At 46.5% G+C, this 19,837-nt stretch overlaps 1 protein-coding gene across 1 annotated transcript; it reads left to right on the top strand.

The window, feature by feature from the left end:
• Positions 1 to 6,611: 6,611 nt before the first annotated feature.
• On the top strand, positions 6,612 to 8,406 carry ch25h (cholesterol 25-hydroxylase). The gene has a single exon (XM_055647288.1). It carries the CDS (start codon positions 6,765 to 6,767, stop codon positions 7,566 to 7,568), a length of 804 nt encoding a protein of 267 aa, XP_055503263.1. The 5' UTR covers positions 6,612 to 6,764; the 3' UTR covers positions 7,569 to 8,406.
• The last annotated feature ends 11,431 nt before the right edge of the window (positions 8,407 to 19,837 follow it).

Genomic DNA, 19,837 nt, shown 5'->3' with positions numbered 1-19,837 from the left:
AAATCTTTTAGGACCGAGATGAGAAAAACATTTTTCACACAGAGAGTGGTGAATCTCTGGAATTCTCTGCCACAGAAGGTAGTTGAGGCCAGTTCATTGGCTATATTTAAGAGGGAGTTAGATGTGGCCCTTGTGGCTAAAGGGGTCAGGGGGTATGGAGAGATAGTGAGTTGGATGATCAGCCATGATCATATTGAATGGTGGTGCAGGCTCGAAGGGCTGAATGGCCTACTCCTGCACCTAGTTTCTATATTTCTATGATTCTATAGCCTGATGGCTGTAGGGAAAAAAGCTGATCCTGAACCTGGACGTTACGGTTTTCAGGCTCCTGTACCTTCCTCCCGATGGCAGGAGTGAAATGAGTGCATGGCCAGGGTGGTGTGGGTCTCTGATGATGCTGGCTGCATTTTTGAGGCAGTGACTTCAGTCGATCCCTTTGATGGTGGTGGGGAGGGTGCGGTCTCAGTACCTGTGAAGCAGAGGGGAAGCAGCTGTTCCTGAGTCTGGTGCTGCGCACTTTCTTCTGCCCGAGGGGAGCGTGGAGATGAAGGAACGACTTTCCGCACATCACACAGTTATTCCCCAACACCTCCGCGCTGCAAGATAACCACCTGTTTGCCTGGCTGGGGCCAGATTTGGTTCCTGTGTTGGACTTGGGACTCGGTATCGGTATTTCCCCCAAAAGCTTCTCTGTAATCCCAGCCCTGCCCTTCGTGACGGTCTCTTCCTCTTTCATCTCATTTCTAATCTGTGTGTGTGTGTGTGTGCTTTTCCACAATTGATACTGTCTTTGATTCACAGTGTCATAGAGTGATACAGCGTGGAAATAGGCCCTTCGGCCCAACTTGTCCACACCGACCAACATGCCCCCATCCCACCTGCCTGCGTTTGGTCCTTATCCCTCTAAATATGTCCCATCCATGTACCTGTCTAAATGTTCCTTAAACGTTGTGACATTCCCTGCCTCAACTACCTCCTCCGGCAGCTTGCTCCGTATTCCTATAACTCTTTGTGTGAAAAAATTACCCCTCAGATTCCGATTAAATCTTTCCCCCGTCACCTTAAACTTATGTCCTCTGATTTTCGAGAATCACGGACAGGGCAGGTTTGGAGGGATATGGACCAAATGCTGGCAGGTGGGACTAGAGTAGCTGGGACATGTTGGCCAGTGTGGGCAAGTTGGGCCAAAGGACCTGTTTAGAAACATAGCAACATAGAAAACAGAAGCAGGAGGAAGCCATTCGGCCCTTCGAGCCAGCACCGCCATTCATTGTGATCATGGCTGATCGTCCCCAATCAATAACCCGTCCCTGCCTCTCCCCATATCCCTTGATTCCACTAGACCCTAGAGCTCTATCTAACTCTCTCTATCTAACTCTCTCTCCATCCAGTGATTTGGCCTCCACTGCCCTCTGGCATGGAAATCTGCAAATTCACAACTCTCTGGGTGAAAAAGTTTTTTCTCACCTCAGTCTAAAATGGCCTCCCCTTTATTCTAAGACTGTGGCCCCTGGTTCTGGACTCGCCCAACATTGGGAACATTTTTCCTGCAACTGGCTTGTCCAGTCCTTTTATAATTTTATATGTTTCTAAAAGATCCCCCTCATCCATCTAAACTCCAGTGAATACATGCCTAGTCTTTTCAATCTTTCCCCATATGACAGTCCCGCCATCCCAGGGATCAATCTCTTGAACCCACGCTGCACTGCCTCAATCACAAGGATATCCTTCCTCAAATTAGGAGACCAAAACTGTACACAATACTCCAGATGTGGTCTTACCAGAGCTTTATACAACTGCAGAAGAACCTTTTTATTCCTATACTGAAATCCTCTGGTTATGAAGGCCAACATTCTATTAGCTTTCTTCACCACATGCTGTACCTGCACGCCAACTTTCAGTGACCGGTGTACAAGGACACCCAGGTCTTGCTGCACCTACCCCTTACCTAACCTAACCCCATTGAGATAATAATTTGCCCCCTTGTTTTTGCCGGCAAAGTGGATAACCTCAGATTTATCTATATTATACTGCATCTGCCACGCATCTGCCCACTCATTCAACCTGTCCAGGTCACCCTGCAACCTTCTAACATCCTCTTCACAGTTCACACTGCCGTCCAGCTTTGTGTCATCTGCAAACTTGCTAATGTTGTCCAAAATCAGTGCCTCATATTTCGCGTGGGCAGCTTACCGCCTAGTGTATAAATGATGATTTCTCTAACTTCAAGTAACCCCGGTTACTTGAAGTTAGAATCTCTAACTTCAAGTAATCTCGTTTTCTCGTTTTCAAGTAATCTCATTTTCACCCAACAAACACGGCCGGTTTCCTTTATCATTATAACTTTTTTGCATATCTTACATTCATTTTTCTTTCTCTCTACATCAGTGATTCCCAACCTTTTTTTGGCCATGCCCCACCTAATCACCTCTAAAATCCCGATGCCCCCCCCCCCCCCCCCCCTTGCTTTCCCTTGAGAGAAAACGGAGGAAATAGATATTATAAGGGTAACTTAGCAAAAGCTCTTTGAATCGCATTTCTAAATCCAATTCAATAAATAAGGTTCTCCCATGACCTCGCGCGCTTCGTGCGACGTGCATGAAGAGCGATGGCGCGGTGATTATGTAATAACTACACAATAAAGACCTTTTTTACCCCCAAAAAATTATTTACTCAAAATAACATCTGAAACATAAACTACATATGTTTACCTGATGGAAAATCCAAAAAAATAAAAATCGAAAATTTGGACCCAGACCTCCTCAGTCTCGCTCAATTGCCCCCCTTAAAAATCAAATTGCCCCCCTGTGGGGCGTACGCCCCACGTTGGGAACCACTGCTCAACATCATCGTCACTATCCCTCGCTTCTCTTTCCCCCGACTCTCTGTCTGAAGAAGGGTCTCGAACCTAAACATCACCCATTCCTTCTCACCAGAGATGCTGCCTGTCCCGCTGAGTTGCCCCAGCTTTTTGTGTCTATCTTCGGTTTAAACCAGCATCTGCAGTTCCTTCTTACACACACTATCTACCTCATTTGTGACCCTCGCACTATCCTTGATCGGACTTTTCTGGCTTTTCCTTTTATTATGTTTTAACAGGCAGATTCTCAATGAGTTACGTGTGTGTGTGTGTGTGTGAGAGAGTATGTGTGTGAGTGCATGCGTGCGAGCCTGCATTTGTGTGTGTGTGTGTGTGTGCGCATGCGTGTACGCATTTTTGTGTGTGAGTACGTGTGTATGTGTGTGCAATATCGCTCCCTTTTCTTTCCACTGGCTCTCAAAGAGGTGTCTCCAAGCGAAACGTCACCTAATCCTCCTCTCCAGAGATGCTGCCTGTCCCGCTGAGTTACTAATATCAGTGGTTATCTTGGGGTGGGGGTTTGCTGGGGAATCACTGTGTGATGTGTAGAAAGACAATCCTTCTTCTTCCTGCTTTTGAGGTTCAGTATGTCAACGGATAGTCTCTTGAAGTTCTGCAGGTGTACAGTGGAGAGCATATTGATTGAACGCATCACGGGCTGGTTCGGCAACTCGAGCGCCCAGGATCAAAGAAGATTTTCAAACAGTGGTGACTGCTACTCTGTCCATCGCGGGTACTGACCTCCCCACCATTGAAGGGATCTCCAGGAGCCGCTGCCTTAGAAACGCAGCCACCATCACTTGAGACCCACACCATGCTGGCCACGCTCTCATCTCACTCCTGTCATTGCCAAGAAGGTACAGGAGCCTGAAAACCGTAACGTCCAGGTTCAGGAGAAGTTTCTTCTCTACAGCCATCAATCTATTAAACACTACAACCTCTGAAAAGGCCCCCAGAATGGAGCCACAGCATGGAAACAAGCCCTTTGGCCCGCCCAGCCCACGCCGACCATCGATCACCCGTTCACACTAGTTCCAGGTAATCCCACGTTCCTTGTTGATGAGCATGGTGGAATTGTTTGCTCAGACGAAGGGAAAGAATTGGAGGAAAGTAAACACCTAAACAGGAACAGACACTTCAGCACTTTGTGTCTATCTCCAATAGAAACAAGGAACTGCAGATGCTGGTTAATACACGAAAAGGACAAAGTGCTGGAGTAGCTCAGCGGGTAAAGCAGCATCTCTGGAGAAAACGGATAGGTGACGTTTTGGGTCTGGACCATTTTGCCTGAAAGAAGAAGGGTCCCAGCCTGAGACATTGCCTTTCCATTTTCTCCAGAGATGCTGCCTGACCCGCTGAGTTATTCCAGCGCTTAGTATCTTTTTGTTTTGTATTCCAGCATCTACGGTTTAGGAAACGGGCCCTTCAGCCCATCGACCGTCGATCACCCTGACGCGGGTTTGATATTATTCCACTTTCGCATCCTACACACTAGGGGGAGCAATTTACTGAAGCCAATTAACCCAAGATTCAGATTCAGATTCAGATTCAATTTTAATTGTCATTGTCAGTGTACAGTACAGAGACAACGAAATGCATTAACTTACACACTTACATAAACCACATGTCTTTGGAGTGTGGGAGGAAACCAGAGCACCCGGAGAAAATAGGAAGGCACGGTGGCGCAGCGGTAGAGTTGCTGCCTTACAGCGCTTGCAGTGTCGGAGACCCGGGTTCAATCCTGAATATGGCTGCTGTCTGTATGGAGTCTGTACGTTCTCCCCGTGACCTGCGTGGGTTTTCTCCGGGATCTTCGGTTTCCTCCCACACTCCAAAGACGTACAGGTTTGTAGGTTAATTGGCTTGGTATAAGTGTAAATTGTCTCTAGTGTGTGTGGGATAGTGTTATTGTGCGGGGATCGCTGGTGGGGGCTGACTCGATGGGCCGAAGGGCCTGTTTCCGCGCCGCACCTCTATACTAAACTAAACTTAAAAACCACACAGGGAGAACATGCAAACTCCACACAGAGGTCAGACTCCACGCGGAGGTCAGATTCAAATCCGCCCAATTTTTGCTGAAAGATAAATCAAACAAAATGATCTTAAATAAACCTGGCAGCAGCCCTTATTCAAACGGAAAAGCCCTTAAATAGAACTTTATGCAAAGAAAAATAAGTGGAAAAAAAAAGTAAGATGAGTTACAAAGCAAAATGTAAAAAGTTATGGATTTCCCACCGACGGGAAACTACCCTTTGTATGAAAGTGAAGTGGTTCTGAGTAAGAATTATCAGAACATCTTTGGATCTTATCAGTGAAGTTCACACATATGTGTTACTAAATGGATCAGCCACGGTCTCAGAGTTCATTTTAAAGTACCATATTTAATTGAAGTTTGCCATTTAGAAGTTCCCTTTTGTTTCACACATCACAGACTACTGATTTTAATCTTATCGAGCCCATATCACAAGATTAGTCATTGTTCAGCCAAACCTGGCTACACTTCTCGGCATCTGCATATAATTCTGTTTCTTGTGCTTCTTGTGCGTGGCGGTGGAAAGATTGGTGGAAACAGGGTCGCGACGTGAATTCTCTTTCCTTGACCCCACTGATTTTAATAAATACCTACGGCGATGGCTGCTCCTCTGGCAGTCTGTTCCTTTTTTTCATTCTTTTTGTTGTTTTTCGTGTTGATAAAAGTTTGTTTTAATGTTCTTCGGTTTGTTTTACGTGGGGGAGGGGGGAGGGGATCGGGGGAAACTTTTTTCCAACTTTTTTCCAAGAACTTTTTTCCAAGTTCTTACCTTGCCGGAGATGCGATTCATTTTCGGATCACATTCTCCGACGCGCTCTGCGGCCTTCCATCGATGAAGCTGGAAGCCTCCTCGGACTGACTTTGAGCTCTATCGCGATGCGCGGACTTAACATCGGAGCGGATCCCTTGCCTGGGATCGCTCCCACCGCGGACTTTACCATCAAGAGCTCGCAGTCTCGGGTGAGGCCGAGTCGGGAGCCCCAGCGTCGCGGAAGGTTCGACCAGCCCCGACGCGACGTTCGACCGCCCGGCGCGGGGGAGCTGACATCCCCCTCCCCGATGCTGGAGCTGATCGCCTCGATGCGGAGAGGCCCAATGCCATCGGCTACAGGAGTCAAGATCGTCCCGTCAACGTCCCATGACCGAGGAAGAACTAAGGGAAGGGACTTGAACGTTATTTCGCCTTCCATCACAGTGAGGAATGTGTAGGAAGGAGTCACTGTGGTGGATGTTGATGTTAAAATGTGTTGTTGAGTGACTTGGTGCTTTTAATTGTATGACTGACCTGGCAAATGAAATTCCTCGTATGTTGCAAAACATACTTGGCAAAAAAAGTGCGATTCTGATTCTGATTCAGACTTCCCCTAGAATCAGCCCACAGCTTCCAGTATTGTTCACCAACTGTATTTCTCTTGGCCCGAGCAACAACACTAATTGGAAGAAGGGTCTCGACCCCCCAGACGCCACGCATTCCTTCTCTCCAGAGATGTCGCCTGTCCCGCTGTTTTTGGGACAGGCAACGTTGCCTATTTCCTTCGCTGCATAGATGCTGCTGCACCCGCTTAGTTTCTCCAGCATTTTTGCGCAGCTCCGTGAACTTGGTGCAGGGAAGGAACCGCAGATGCTGGTTCAAACCTTCAGACTTCAGACTTAAACCTTTAAACCTTCAGACTTCAGTTACTCGCTGAGTTGAGTAAACCCAGGTTTTTTTTGTTTTAAAGTCGCGTATAACTTTTTTTACTCCCGGCTGTCTTACGAGGCACCTCCAGTAGGAGATGACGAGGGGGTTGTCCCAGTAGATCCCGCCCCTCCGGTCTCGGGCAGCATATAAATGGTTTGCAACGACTGGTGAAAGGAACAAGAACTTGCACCATGAACTGCAGCGCTCCGCCGCCGGGATCTCCGACTCTCTGCCTGCAGCCACTATGGGACCGCCTGCTGGGCTTGGAAGGCTGGATCAGGTCCCCCTTCTTCCCCGTGAGCTTCTCGCTGGGGGTCTACTTGTCCTTCTGCCTCCCGTACGTGGTCATGGACCTCCTAGCCCCACGGGTGGTCGCCCTGCAGAGGTACAAGATCCAGGCTCAGAACCACCCCAGCGTCAAGATGATGGCCAACTGCCTGGTCCAGACCCTGTACAACCACCTCATCTTCATCTTCCCCTTGTCCGTGGGACACTGGTACTGGAGCCCGATGGACCTTCCGCTCGCAGCGCCCGAGTTGCCCAGGACGGTGTTGGACATCTTGGCTTGCCTGCTGCTCTTCGACTTCCAGTACTTCGTGTGGCACCTCCTTCACCACAAGGTGCCCTGGCTCTACCGCACCTTCCACAAGGCCCACCACAAGTACACGGCCACCTTCGCCCTCACCACCGAGCACTCCGGCGCCTGGGAGACCCTGTCCCTGGGATTCTTCGCCGCCGTCAACCCGGTCATCCTCGGGTGCCACCCGCTCTGCAGTTTCCTCTTCTTCACCGTCAACATCTGGCTGTCGGTGGAGGACCACTCGGGCTATGACCTCCCCTGGGCCACCCACCGCCTGGTGCCATTCGGCCTGTTCGGGGGTGCACCCCACCACGACCTGCACCACATGAAGTTCAAGGCCAACTATGCACCATACTTCACGCACTGGGACCGGCTTCTGGGCACCCTCGCCACGCTCCACGCCAAATCCACGTGAGACCGTGGATCCCAAAAACGCTTGTCCGGGAAAAGATATTGATGGGGAGACAATAGGCAATAGACAATGGACAATGGACAATGGACAATAGGTGCAGGAGTAGGCCATTCGGCCCTTCGAGCCAGCACTTGCCATTCAATGTGATCATGGCTGATCATCCACAATCAAAGCATGATGTTTTCAACGCAAACAAAAAAAAGACTGACTTCACCGAAGAGATGTTTGTTTAGCTCAAGACTTTGCAACTCTCTCATTCATTGTTCTTTGTCTCTCCACCACTTCGACCGCATCTGTCGTGTCCCTGGACCCGACTCTCAAGCCTGAAGAACAAGTCTCGACCCGAAACATCGTCTCCCCAGAGATGCTGCTGAGTCCCCCGCTGAGTTACTCCAGCACGTTGTGCCCATCTTCGGTTATCCACTGAAGAGCGATTCTGCTGAAGAGACGTTTTCAACAAAGGACTTTTACTTGTATGAAAGGAACATTGCTACACTACGGTCACCCACCTGAGACTGTGGTCGCCGTGTGTAAATAAAGAACTCGTAACACAATAACTGAAATAACTGCAAAGCACTTTAAATGTTTTTACTTGAAGTTCGTTGCTTCGAGTTTCTAATGCAAATATCGGTCATTACTGCCGGTCGGTAATCACGTTGACACGGAGTTAGCAAAGACTCTGAAAGTCTGGCTGGAAGTGTGTAACATTTTTCAAATTGTAAAGCATTGATTTATTTTTGCTACAGACGTTTTTCGCGAGTTTTTACAATTAATATTCGCAAAGTTTGCACTGATATATTTATGTGTTTAATATATGAATTAAAAAATTGAAATTTATTTATATATGAGCATTCGGTGTGATGTTTGAATAGCGAAAGTAGACAAAAAATGCTGGAGAAATTCAACGGGTGAGGCAGCATCTATGGTGACAAGGAATAGCCGACGTTTCGGGTCGAGACCCTTCTTCAGACTGATGGGGGGTGGTGGGGGGTATCTTACAGCACGCAATGAAAGCTTTAGGAAGTAACTGCAAATGCTGGTTTGCACCGAAGATAGACACAAAACGCTGGAGTAACTCAGCGGGACGGGCAGCATCTCTGGAGGGAAGGAATGGGTGACGTTTCGGGTCGAGACCCTTCTTTAGAATGAGAGTCAGGGGGGAGGGAGACACAGAGATATGGAAGGGTAAGGTGTGAAAACACAGATCAAAGGGGGCGAGGTTCAAGGAAATGTAGAATGATACATTGTTAGCTGAGGGGAAGGTGGCAGCGAGTTTCTGTTAGCACGTGTGTCAGGTTTAAATGTCCACAGGCGAAGGAGCTTAGTTTGGAGATACAACGCGAAAACAGGCCATTCGGCCCATCGGGTCCGCACAAGTCAAGTCAAGTCAAGTCACTTTTATTTCTACAGCACATTTAAAAAATAACTCTCGTTGGCCAAAGTGCTTTACATTGGTGGAGGTACTAACGTTATACAACAGTGGTTCATAGATTAAGTACATACATCACTACATACATATAGCCCTCACTCAGAGGACGTCAAGAAAGGCTTGGGAGTAAAGATGAGTTTTAAGTCTCGACTTAAAGGAGTCGATGGAGGGGGCAGTTCTGATGGGACGAGGGATGCTGTTCCACAGTCTAGGAGCTGCAACCGCAAAGGCGTGGTCGCCCCTGAGCTTATGCCTAGACCGCGGGATGTTCAGTAACCCCAAGTCGTCCGATCTGAGGGACCTGGAGGTGGTGTGGTGGGTAAGCAGACTTTTGATGTAGGTGGGGGCGAGCCCGTTTAGGGCTTTGTAGACATACAGGAGGATCTTGAGATTTATTCGAAACCGCACAGGGAGCCAGTGGAGAGAGGCCGGGGTCGGGGTGATGTGGTCCCTTTTTTCGGGTGCCCGTCAAGAGTCTCGCTGCGGCGTTTTGGACCAACCAGCGATCCCCGCACATTAATACTATTCTGCACAATTTACATTTATAGGGAGGTTGTTAATTCAGAAACGAGGGTCCTGAACTTAAAGAAAGGTAACTTTGAGGGTATGAGACGTGAATTGGCCAAGATAGACTGGCAATTGATTCTTAAAGGGTTGATGGTGGATATGCAATGGAAGGCATTTAAAGACTGCATGGATGAACTACAACAATTGTTCATCCCAGTTTGGCAAAAGAATAAATCAGGGAAGGTAGTGCATCCGTGGATAACAAGGGAAATCAGGGGTAGTATCAAAACAAAAGATGAAGCATACACATTAGCCAAAAAAAGCAGCCTACCAGAGGATTGGGAGAAATTCAGAGTTCAGCAGAGGAGGACAAAGGGCTTAATTATGAAAGGGAAACTGGCAGGGAACATAAAAAACTGACTGCAAAAGTGTTTATAGATATGTAAAGAGAAAACGATTAGTTAAAACAAATGTAGGTCCATTGCAGTCAGAAACAGGTGAGTTGATCATGGGGAACAAGGATATGGTGGACCAATTGAATAACTACTTTGGTTCCGTCTTCACTAAGGAAGAAATAAATAATCTGCCGGAAATAGCATGGGACCGGGGGTCAAATGAGATGGAGGAACTGAGTGAAATCCAGGTTAGCCGGGAAATGGTGTTAGGTAAATTGAATGGATTAAAGGCCGATAAATCCCCAGGGCCAGATAGGCTGCATCCCAGAGTACTTAAGGAAGTAGCCGCAGAAATAGTGGATGCTTTAGTGATAATTTTTCAAAACTCTTTAGATTCTGGAGCAGTTCCTGAGGATTGGAGGGTAGCTAATGTAACCCCACTTTTTAAAAAGGGAGGGAGAGAGAAAACGGGGAATTACAGACCAGTTAGTCTAACGTCGGTAGTGGGGAAACTGCTAGAGTCAGTTATTAAAGATGGGATAGCAGCACATTTGGAAAGTGGTGAAATCATTGGACAAAGTCAGCATGGATTTATGAAAGGCAAATCATGTCTGACGAATCTTATAGAATTTTTTGAGGATAGATAGATAGATAGCCTTTTATTGTCATTCAGACCGAAGTCTGAACGAAATTGCAGCAGTCATACATATAATACCATACAATAAAACAACGATAAACACATGATGTAACTAGTAGAGTGGATAAGGGAGAACCAGTGGATGTGTTATATCTGGACTTTCAGAACGCTTTCGACATGGTCCCACATAAGAGATTAGTATAAAAACTTAAAGCACACGGTATTGGGGGTTCAGTATTGATGTGGATAGAGAACTGGCTGGCAGACAGGAAGCAAAGAGTAGGAGTAAACGGGTCCTTTTCACAATGGCAGGCAGTGACTAGTGGGGTACCGCAAGGCTCAGTGCTGGGACCCCAGATATTTACAATATATATTAATGATTTGGACGAGGGAATTGAATGCAACATCTCTAGGTTTGCGGATGACACGAAGCTGGGGGGCAGTGTTAGCTGTGAGGAGGATGCTAGGAAGCTGCAAGGTGACTTGGATAGGTTGGGTGAGTGGGCAAATGCATGGCAGATGCAGTATAATGTGGATAAATGTGAGGTTGTCGACTTTGATGGCAAAAACAGGAAAGTAGACTATTATCTGAATAGTGGCCGATTAGGAAAAGGGGAGATGCAACGAGACCTGGGTGTCATGGTACACCAGTCATTGAAAATAGGCATGCAGGTGCAGCAGGCAGTGAAGAAAGCGAATGGTATGTTAGCATTCATAGCAAAGGTATTTGAGTATAGGAGCAGGGAGGTTCTACTGCAGTTGTACAGAGTCTTGGTGAGACCAACCTGGAGTATTGCGTACAGATTTGGTCTCCTAATCTGAGGAAAGACATTCTTGCCATAGAGGGAGTACAGAGAAGGTTCACCAGACTGATTCCTGGGACGTCAGGACTTTCATATGAAGAAAGACTGGATAGACTCGGCTTGTACTCTCTAGAATTTAGAAGATTGAGGGGGGATCTTATAGAAACTTACAAAATTCTTAAGGGGTTGGACAGGCTAGATGCAGGAAGATTTTCTCACTTCAGACCCAAAACATCACCATTTCCTTCCCTGCCTGTCCTGCTGAGTTACTCCAGCATTTTGTGTCTATCTTCGATGAAAACCAGCATCCGCAGTTCCTTCCTAAACATTCTCCAGGTATGTTGCCTTACCTGCTGAGTTACTCGAGCACTTTGTGTTCTGCATAAAATAATATTTTTTGCACAAATTCTGAAAACAAAGCATATATTAAAAGAGCCAAATTTTGATACGCCTTAGGGACATTCTTAAATGTTAATGCCTCAATGTGCAGTTGTGGTGACTTGTTTGTGTGCAACAAATTAGTTTTGTTTTTGATCCAGTTTTTAGAGATAATAGGAGGATCTCAGTGGATGTTTTTAGTTGTCTTCTGTTGCTCTTTAAACATTACCCAATCATCTTCTTCCCACTCAACTTTGCTACGTTGTACTTCTTCTCTTTTATTTTTATACGGTCCCTGACGTCCCCTGTCAGCCACGGCCGCCCCTTACTCCCCTTGGAATTGTTCTTCCTCTTTGGAATGAACTGGTCCCGCACCTTTTGTATTATTCCCAGAAATGCCTGCCATTGTTGTTCCACTGTCATCCGTGCTAGTGTATCTTTCCAGTCAACTTTGGCCAGCTCCTCCTTCATGGCCCCATAGTCCCCTTTATTCAACTGTAACACAGACACCTCCGATTTACCCTTCTCGCTCTCCAATTGTAGATTAAACCTGACCATACTATGGTCATTACCTCCTAATGACTCCTTAACCTTAAATTCCTTTATCAAATCCGGTTGATTACATAACACTAAATCCAGTATTGCATTAGTGCCAGTTGGCCCTGACAATGCTGATTTACAGCTTAATTTCACCACACTGATATAATATAATATTGCAGCTCACCTAGTTGTGGAAAGTCAACAATGAATCACGCCTGACATGATCATAGTGGCTTTATTGAAGAACAACGCATGTAATTTACAACCGGCAAATGCTAAAAATAGTGCTTGGAATGTCATTGATTGCATGAGTGTTATTTGGTTAAAGATTATTAGCTACAGGTATTAATTACTCCAGCTGCAGAAATACCTTGTGTGGTACTGGATGAAGTGGTACTGAATAGCGGGTCTTTACCAAGACACGAGGGCCTGAGCTATAGGGAGAGGTTGAGCAGGCTAGGACTCTATTCCTTGGAGCGCAGGAAGATGAGGTGTAAAAATATCTCAAGAGGAATAGATCAGATATTGTGCCCAGAGTAGGGGAATCGAGATCCAGAGGACATAAGTTAAAGGTGAGGGGGGAAAGATTTTAATAGGAACCCGAGGGCCAACTTTTTTACACAGAAGGTGGTGGGTGCATGGAACGAGCAGCTGGAGGAGATAGTTAAGGGAGGTACTATCGCAGCGTTTAAGAAACATTTAGACAGGTGCATGGATAGGACAGGTTTAGATATATATTTACCGATGTTGGGAAAGTCCAGAACAAGGGGTCACAGTTTAAGGATAAGGGGGAAATCTTTTAGGACCGAGATGAGAACAACATTTTTCACACAGAGAGTGGTGAATCTCTGGAATTCTCTGCCACAGAAGGTAGTTGAGGCCAGTTCATTGGCTATATTTAAGAGGGGGTTAAATGTGGCCCTTGTGGCTAAAGGGGTCAGGGGGTATGGAGAGAAGGCAGGTACAGGATACTGAGTTGGATGATCAGCCATGATCATATTGAATGGCGAAACAGGCTCGAAGGGCCGAATGGCCGCCTCCTGCACCTATTTTCTATGTTTCTCCCCAGAACCGCTGACACTTTGGTACGTTCGGTACCTCCTGTAACTTCCACCCGACGGCAGGAGTGAAATGAGAGCGTGGCCTGGGTGGTGTGGGTCTCTGATGATGCCGGCTGCATTTTTCAGGCAGCGACTCCTGTAGATCCCTTCTTCGATGGCGGGGAGGTCAGCATCCATGATGGTATTTAGTAAACCTGTGGTTTTCTGAACAACAGGGAAGGTAAGGTTAAAGATAACTCTGGGGAGAGACAAAGATGAACGGCTAAAGAGACATTGACCGTGGAATCCACAAGTAACTATTGTGTAGACCCCTTCCATGGTGGGGAGGAGAGTAACTGTGACAGACTGGGCAGTGTTCACCACTGTTTTGTATAAGGGTGGAATGAATGGAGGGATCTGCATCACATCACAGGGTTGCACAGCGGGAGAGTTGCTGCCTCACAAGAGACAATAGACAACAGGTGCAGGAGTAGGCCATTCGGCCCTTCGAGCCAGCACCGCCATTCAATATGATCATGGCTGATCATCCCCAATCAGTACCCCGTTCCTGCCTTCTCCCCCCTATCCCCTGACTCCGCTATCTTTAAGAGCCCTATCTAGCTCTCTCTTGAAAGCATCCAGAGAACCTGCCTCCACCGCCCTCTGAAGCAGATAATTCCACAGACTCACCACTGTCTGTGAGAAAAAGTGTTTCCTCGTCTCCGTTCTAAATGGCTGACTCCTTATTCTTAAACTGTGGCCCCTGGTTCTGGACTCCCCCAACATCGGGAACATGTTTCCTGCCTCCAGCGTGTCCAAACCCTTAACAATCTTATATGTTTCAATGAGATCTCCTCTCATCCTTCTAAACTCCAGAGTGTACAAGCCCAGCTGCTCCCTTCTCTCAGCAGATTACAGTCCCGCCATCCCGGGAATTATCCTTGTAAACCGACGCTGCACTCCCTCAATAGCAAGAATAGCTCAATCACAGCGCCAGGGATTCGGCTTCAATCCTGACTACGGGTGCTGTCTGTACGGAGTTTGTACGTTCTCCCCGTGATCTGCGTGGGTTTTCTCAGAGATCTTCGGTTTCACGCCCACACTCCAAAGACGTACAGGTTTGTAGGTAAATTGGCTTGGTTGAATGTAAATTGTCCCCACACTGTGTTGGGTAGCGTTAATGTGCGGGGATCGCTGGTCGGCGCGGACTCGGTGGGCCGAAGGGCCTGTTTCCGCGCTGTATCTCTGAACGAAACATGCAGGCAGAGGAGATTAGTCTAACTACGCATCACATTGGGCATGGAATGGAGAGCTCGAGGGCATGTTCCTGTGCTGCACTGTTTTATGTTCCATACACTCTCTATATTATGCGTTCAGGAACTTCAGCCAAGTATAATACAAGGAACTGCAGGTGCATAGAATACAAAGTGCTGGAGTAACTGGCAGTCCCTTTGGAGTCTGAAGAAGGGTCCTGACCCGAAACGTCACCCATTCTTTTTTACTCCAGAGAGAATCTGCCTGGCCCGCTCAGTTACTCCAGCAATTTGTGTTTTCTCCGAGATCTTCGGTTTCCTCCCACACTCAAATGACGTACAGGTTTGCAGGTTAATTGGCTGGGTATAAGTGTAAATTGTCCCGTGTGTGTAGGATAGCGTTAATATGCGGGGATCGCTGGTGGGCGTGGACTTGGGTGGGCCGAAGGGCCTGTTTCCACACTATATCTCTAAACTGAACTAAACTAAACTATCCTACCTGAAACATTGCCTATCCATGTTCTCCAGATATGTTCAGGAAGGAACTGCAGATGCTGCTTTACACTGAAGATAGACACGAAATGCTGGAGTAACTCGGCAGGACAGACCGCATCTCTTGAAGAGAAGGAATGGGTGATGTTTCGGGTTGGGACCTTCCTTCAGACCCAAAACATCACCATTTCCATCCCTGCCTCTCCCGCTGAGTTACTCCAGCATTTTGTGTCTATCTTCGATGAAAACCAGCATCCGCAGTTCCTTCCTAAACATTCTCCAGGTATGTTGCCTTACCTGCTGAGTTACTCGAGCACTTTGTGTTCTGCATAATATAAAATTTGTTGCACAAATTCTGAAAACACAACATATATTAAAAGAGCCAAATTTTCATACGCCTTAGGGACATTCTTAAATGTTAATGCCTCAACTTGCAGTTGTGGTGACTTGTTTGTGTGGAACAAATCAGTTTCGTTTTTGATCCAGTTTTTAGAGATAATAGGAGGATCTCAGTGGATGTTTTTTTTTTGACACACGGCGCCAAACTGTCCCTTTAGCCCCCCAGCGATGCCCTAACACACGAGCACTATCCTACACACACCAGGCACGATTTGCAATTTTACCGATGCCAATTAACCTACAAACCCATACGTCCTTGTAGTGTGGGAGGTTACCGCAGCACCCGGAGCAAACCCACGCAGGTCACGGGGAAGAATGTACAAACTCCGTACAGACAGCAGCCGAGGTCAGGATTGAACCCGGGTCTCTGGCGCTGTGAGGCAGCAACTCTACCGCTGCGCCACCGTGCCGGGCCGAATGGTGAATTTTGCTCAAGTTGTCACTGGGGCGAATGAAATAGACGTTAATTAGAGTCAAGAGTGTTTTATTGTTATTCGTCCCAGATAGAACGATGCAATTCTTACTTGCAGCAGCACAACACAACATGTAAACATAGTACACTGTAAAGAATATAATTAATGAATAAAAACATTTCAGGGTAGACGCAAAATGCTGGAGTAACCCAGCGGGTCAGGCAGCATCTCTGGAGAGAGACGTTCCGGGTCGAGACCCTTCTTCAGATTTAACCTTCCTTCGATTTAAACCAGCAGTTCTTTCCTACCTAAAAAAGGTTCAGTGTGTGTACATACACCTACACACACACACACACACACACACACACATGCATATGGACACATAAAAAACAAACAAACAATAATAGTGCAATAATCAGAATAATAGTCTATGCATTTCAGAGCTTATATGAGCTTCTGAAGAAGGGGCTCGACCCGAAATGTCACCATTCCTTCTCTCTAGAGATGCTGCCTGTCCCGCTGAGTTACTCCAGCATTTTGTGTCTATCTTCGGTTTAAACCAGCATCTGCAGTTCCTTCCTACACATTCTATCTGCTTGTTTGAGATTGTGGTGTTTAATAGCCTAATGGCGGTGAGTTTAAATACGATGGCCGATATACAGGCATGAGGTTTCCTCTTTAATTATTTATCTAAAAGAGAGTCAAGAGAGAGAGAGTCAATTTAATTGTCATTTGGACCCCTAGAGGTCCAAACGAAATGCCGTTTCTGCAGCCATACATTACACACAAATAGACCCAGACACAACATAATTACATTTTACATAAACATCCATCACATAGCTGTTATGGAAGGCCAAAAAAAACTTATCTCTCCACTGCACTCTCCCCCCCCCCCGATGTCAGAGTCAAAGTCAAAGCCCCCGGCTGGCGATGGCGATTGTCCCGCGGCCATTGAAGCCACGCCGGGTGGTGCGAGGACCAAAAGCCCCTCTTTAATCTAAAAAATATACATAAATGATTGATTTATTTAAACCATCATTTCATGAGTCATTTAATTTGTCTCCCGGAATGTCTTTGAGAATTCCCAGCGGATGTTAGGCAAAAGTATTACAGACATCAACATTAGGGAATTCTCAGCATTCTCAACAATGGGGAATTCCCAGTAATCGTTTGGCGAAAGTATTCTCATCATTCCCTGAGGTATTCCAAGATCTTAAACGGTGACAAGAAATTAATGGTAGAATTCCAAGTCAAGACGGGTCTGATGAAGGGTAAATTAAATTATTTCCAGGAGCGCATGCCTTTTTATAATTCGTAGATTGCCTCTACTGATTGCCCCTTTAGTGTTTTGTGTTTGTTATCAAAGATAGCATGGAAACAGGCCCTTCAAGCCCACCGAATACACACTGACAATCGATCACCCGTTCACACTAGTTCCATGTTATCCATTTTCTCATCCACTCCCTGCACACCGGCAGCAGTGTATAGGGGCAAATTAACCTACAGGCAATACAATACAATACTGATTTATTCGTCGCATTGCAAGTGAAATGAATTTGCACTCTATGTGCAATGTGATGAATAAAACCGTATAGACTGATGAACAAGGACCCCTATGTCGGGACCTTATACTTCCCTTTTCCTGACTTGAGTCCATTTAAAATACATCTGGCTCTCCCTTGTTTTTTCCTAGTTACAAGTGGAAAAATTCCAGAAGATTAGTCCAGCATGATTTCCCCATTGTAATGCATATGCCCATCACCCACCATGTAACAATTACACCCTGCATTCTCAAACAGGCCATCTCACCTTTTAGTCCGTGCCACACGTATTCTCCCCTAGTCCCATATACCTGCGCTCAGACCATAACCCTCCATTCCTTTCCCGTCCATATAACTATCCAATTTATTTTTAAATGTTAAAAACGAACCTGCCTCCACCACCTTCACTGGAAACTCATTCCACACAGCCACCACTCTCTGAGTAAAGAAGTTCCCCCTCATGTTACCCCTAAACTTCTGTCCCTTAATTCTGAAGTCATGTCCCCTTGTTTGAATCTTCCCTACTCTCAGTGGGAAAAGCTTATCCACGTCAACTCTGTCTATCCCTCTCATCATTTTAAAGACCTCTATCAAGTCCACCCTTAACCTTCTGCGCTCCAAAGAATAAAGCCCTAACTTGTTCAACCTTTCTCTGTAACTTAGTTGCTGAAACCCAGGCAACATTCTAGTAAATCTCCTCTGTACTCTCTCTATTTTGTTGACGTCCTTCCTATAATTAGGCGACCAAAATTGTACACCATACTCCAGAATTGGCTTCACCAATGCCTTGTACAATTTTAATATTACATCCCAACTTCTATACTCAATGCTCTGATTTATAAAGGCCAGCACACCAAAAGCTTTCTTTACCACCCTATCTACATGAGATTCCACTTTCAGGGAACTGTGCACAGTTATTCCCAGATCCCTCTGTTCACCTGCATTCTTCAATTCCCTACCATTTACCATGTACGTCCTATTTTGATTTGTCCTGCCAAAATGTAGCACCTCACACTTATCAGCATTAAACTCCATCTGCCATCTTTCAGCCCACTCTTCCAACTGGCATAAATCTCTCTGTAGACTTTGAAAATCTACTTCATTATCCACAACCCCACCTATCTTAGTATCATCTGCATACTTACTAATCCAATTTACCACACCATCATCCAGATCATTGATGTACATGACAAACAACAGTGGACCCAACACAGATCCCTGTTGCACCCCACTAGTCACTGGCCTCCAACCTGACAAACAACCATCCACCATTACTCTCTGACATCTGCCATTCAGCCACTGTTGAATCCATCTTGCTACTCCACCATTAATACCCAACCATTGAACCTTCTTAACCAACCTTCCATGAGGAACCTTGTCAAAGGCCTTATGAGGTCCATATATACAACATCCACTGCTTTACCCTCGTCAATTTCCTGAGTAACCTCTGCAAAAAATTCATGCTGACTCGGACCAATCCTGTTACTGCTATTCAAATCTGTCGCAAATTCATCTTTTATGATTGACTGCAGCATCTTCCACATCACCGATGTCCGTCTAACAGGTCTATCTAATCCCTGTTTTCTCTATCCCGCCTTTCTTAAAAAGTGGGATAACATTAGCTACCCTCCAATCCACAGGAACTGATCCTGAATCCATAGAACACTGGAAAAATATCACCAATGCGTCCACGATTTCTAGAGCCACTTCCTTAAGTACCCTGGGATGCAGACCATCAGGCCCTGGGGATTTATCAGCCTTCAGTCCCATCAGTCTATGCAACACCATTTCCTGCCTAATGTGGATTTCCTTCAGTTCCTCCATCACCCCAGCTCCTCTGGCCACTACTATATCAGGAAGGTACACAAAAAAGCTGGAGAAACTCAGCGGGTGCAGCAGCATCTATGGAGCGAAGGAAATAGGCAACGTTTCGGGCCGAAACCCTTCTTCAGACTGATCGGGGGCGGGGACAAGAAAGGAAAAAGGAGGAGGAGCCCGAAGGCTGGGGGTTGGGAGGAGATAGCAGGGGGACTGAGGAAGGGGAGGAGCCAGCAAGGACAAACAAAATTGGGAGAATTCGATGTTCATGCCCCCAGGATGCAGACTCCCCAAATGGAATATGAGGTGCTGTTCCTCCAATTTCCGGTGCTGCTCACTGTGGCCATGGAGGAGACCCAGGACAGATCCAGAAACGTTTCGTCGAACACCTCCGCTTGGTCCGCAATAACCAAGCTGACCTCCCGGTGGCTCAGCACTTCAACTCCCCCTCCCACTCCGTCTCTGACCTCTCTGTCCTGGGTCTCCTCCATGGTCACAGTGGCAGCACCGGAAATTGGAGGAACAGCACCTCATATTCCGTTTGGGGAGTCTGCATCCTGGGGGCATGAACATCGAATTCTCCCAATTTTGTTAGTCCTTGCTGTCTCCTCCCCTTCCTCAGTCCCC

The sequence above is a fragment of the Leucoraja erinacea genome, chromosome 15, assembly GCF_028641065.1.
Source record: "Leucoraja erinacea ecotype New England chromosome 15, Leri_hhj_1, whole genome shotgun sequence".
NCBI classification, from domain to species: domain Eukaryota; kingdom Metazoa; phylum Chordata; class Chondrichthyes; order Rajiformes; family Rajidae; genus Leucoraja; species Leucoraja erinaceus.
This window is presented reverse-complemented; position numbering and strand designations above follow the sequence as displayed.

Excerpts from the sequence above, each read along its gene's own strand:
- ch25h (XM_055647288.1), top strand. The coding sequence starts at position 6,765 with ATGAACTGCAGCGCTCCGCCGCCGGGATCTCCGACTCTCTGCCTGCAG.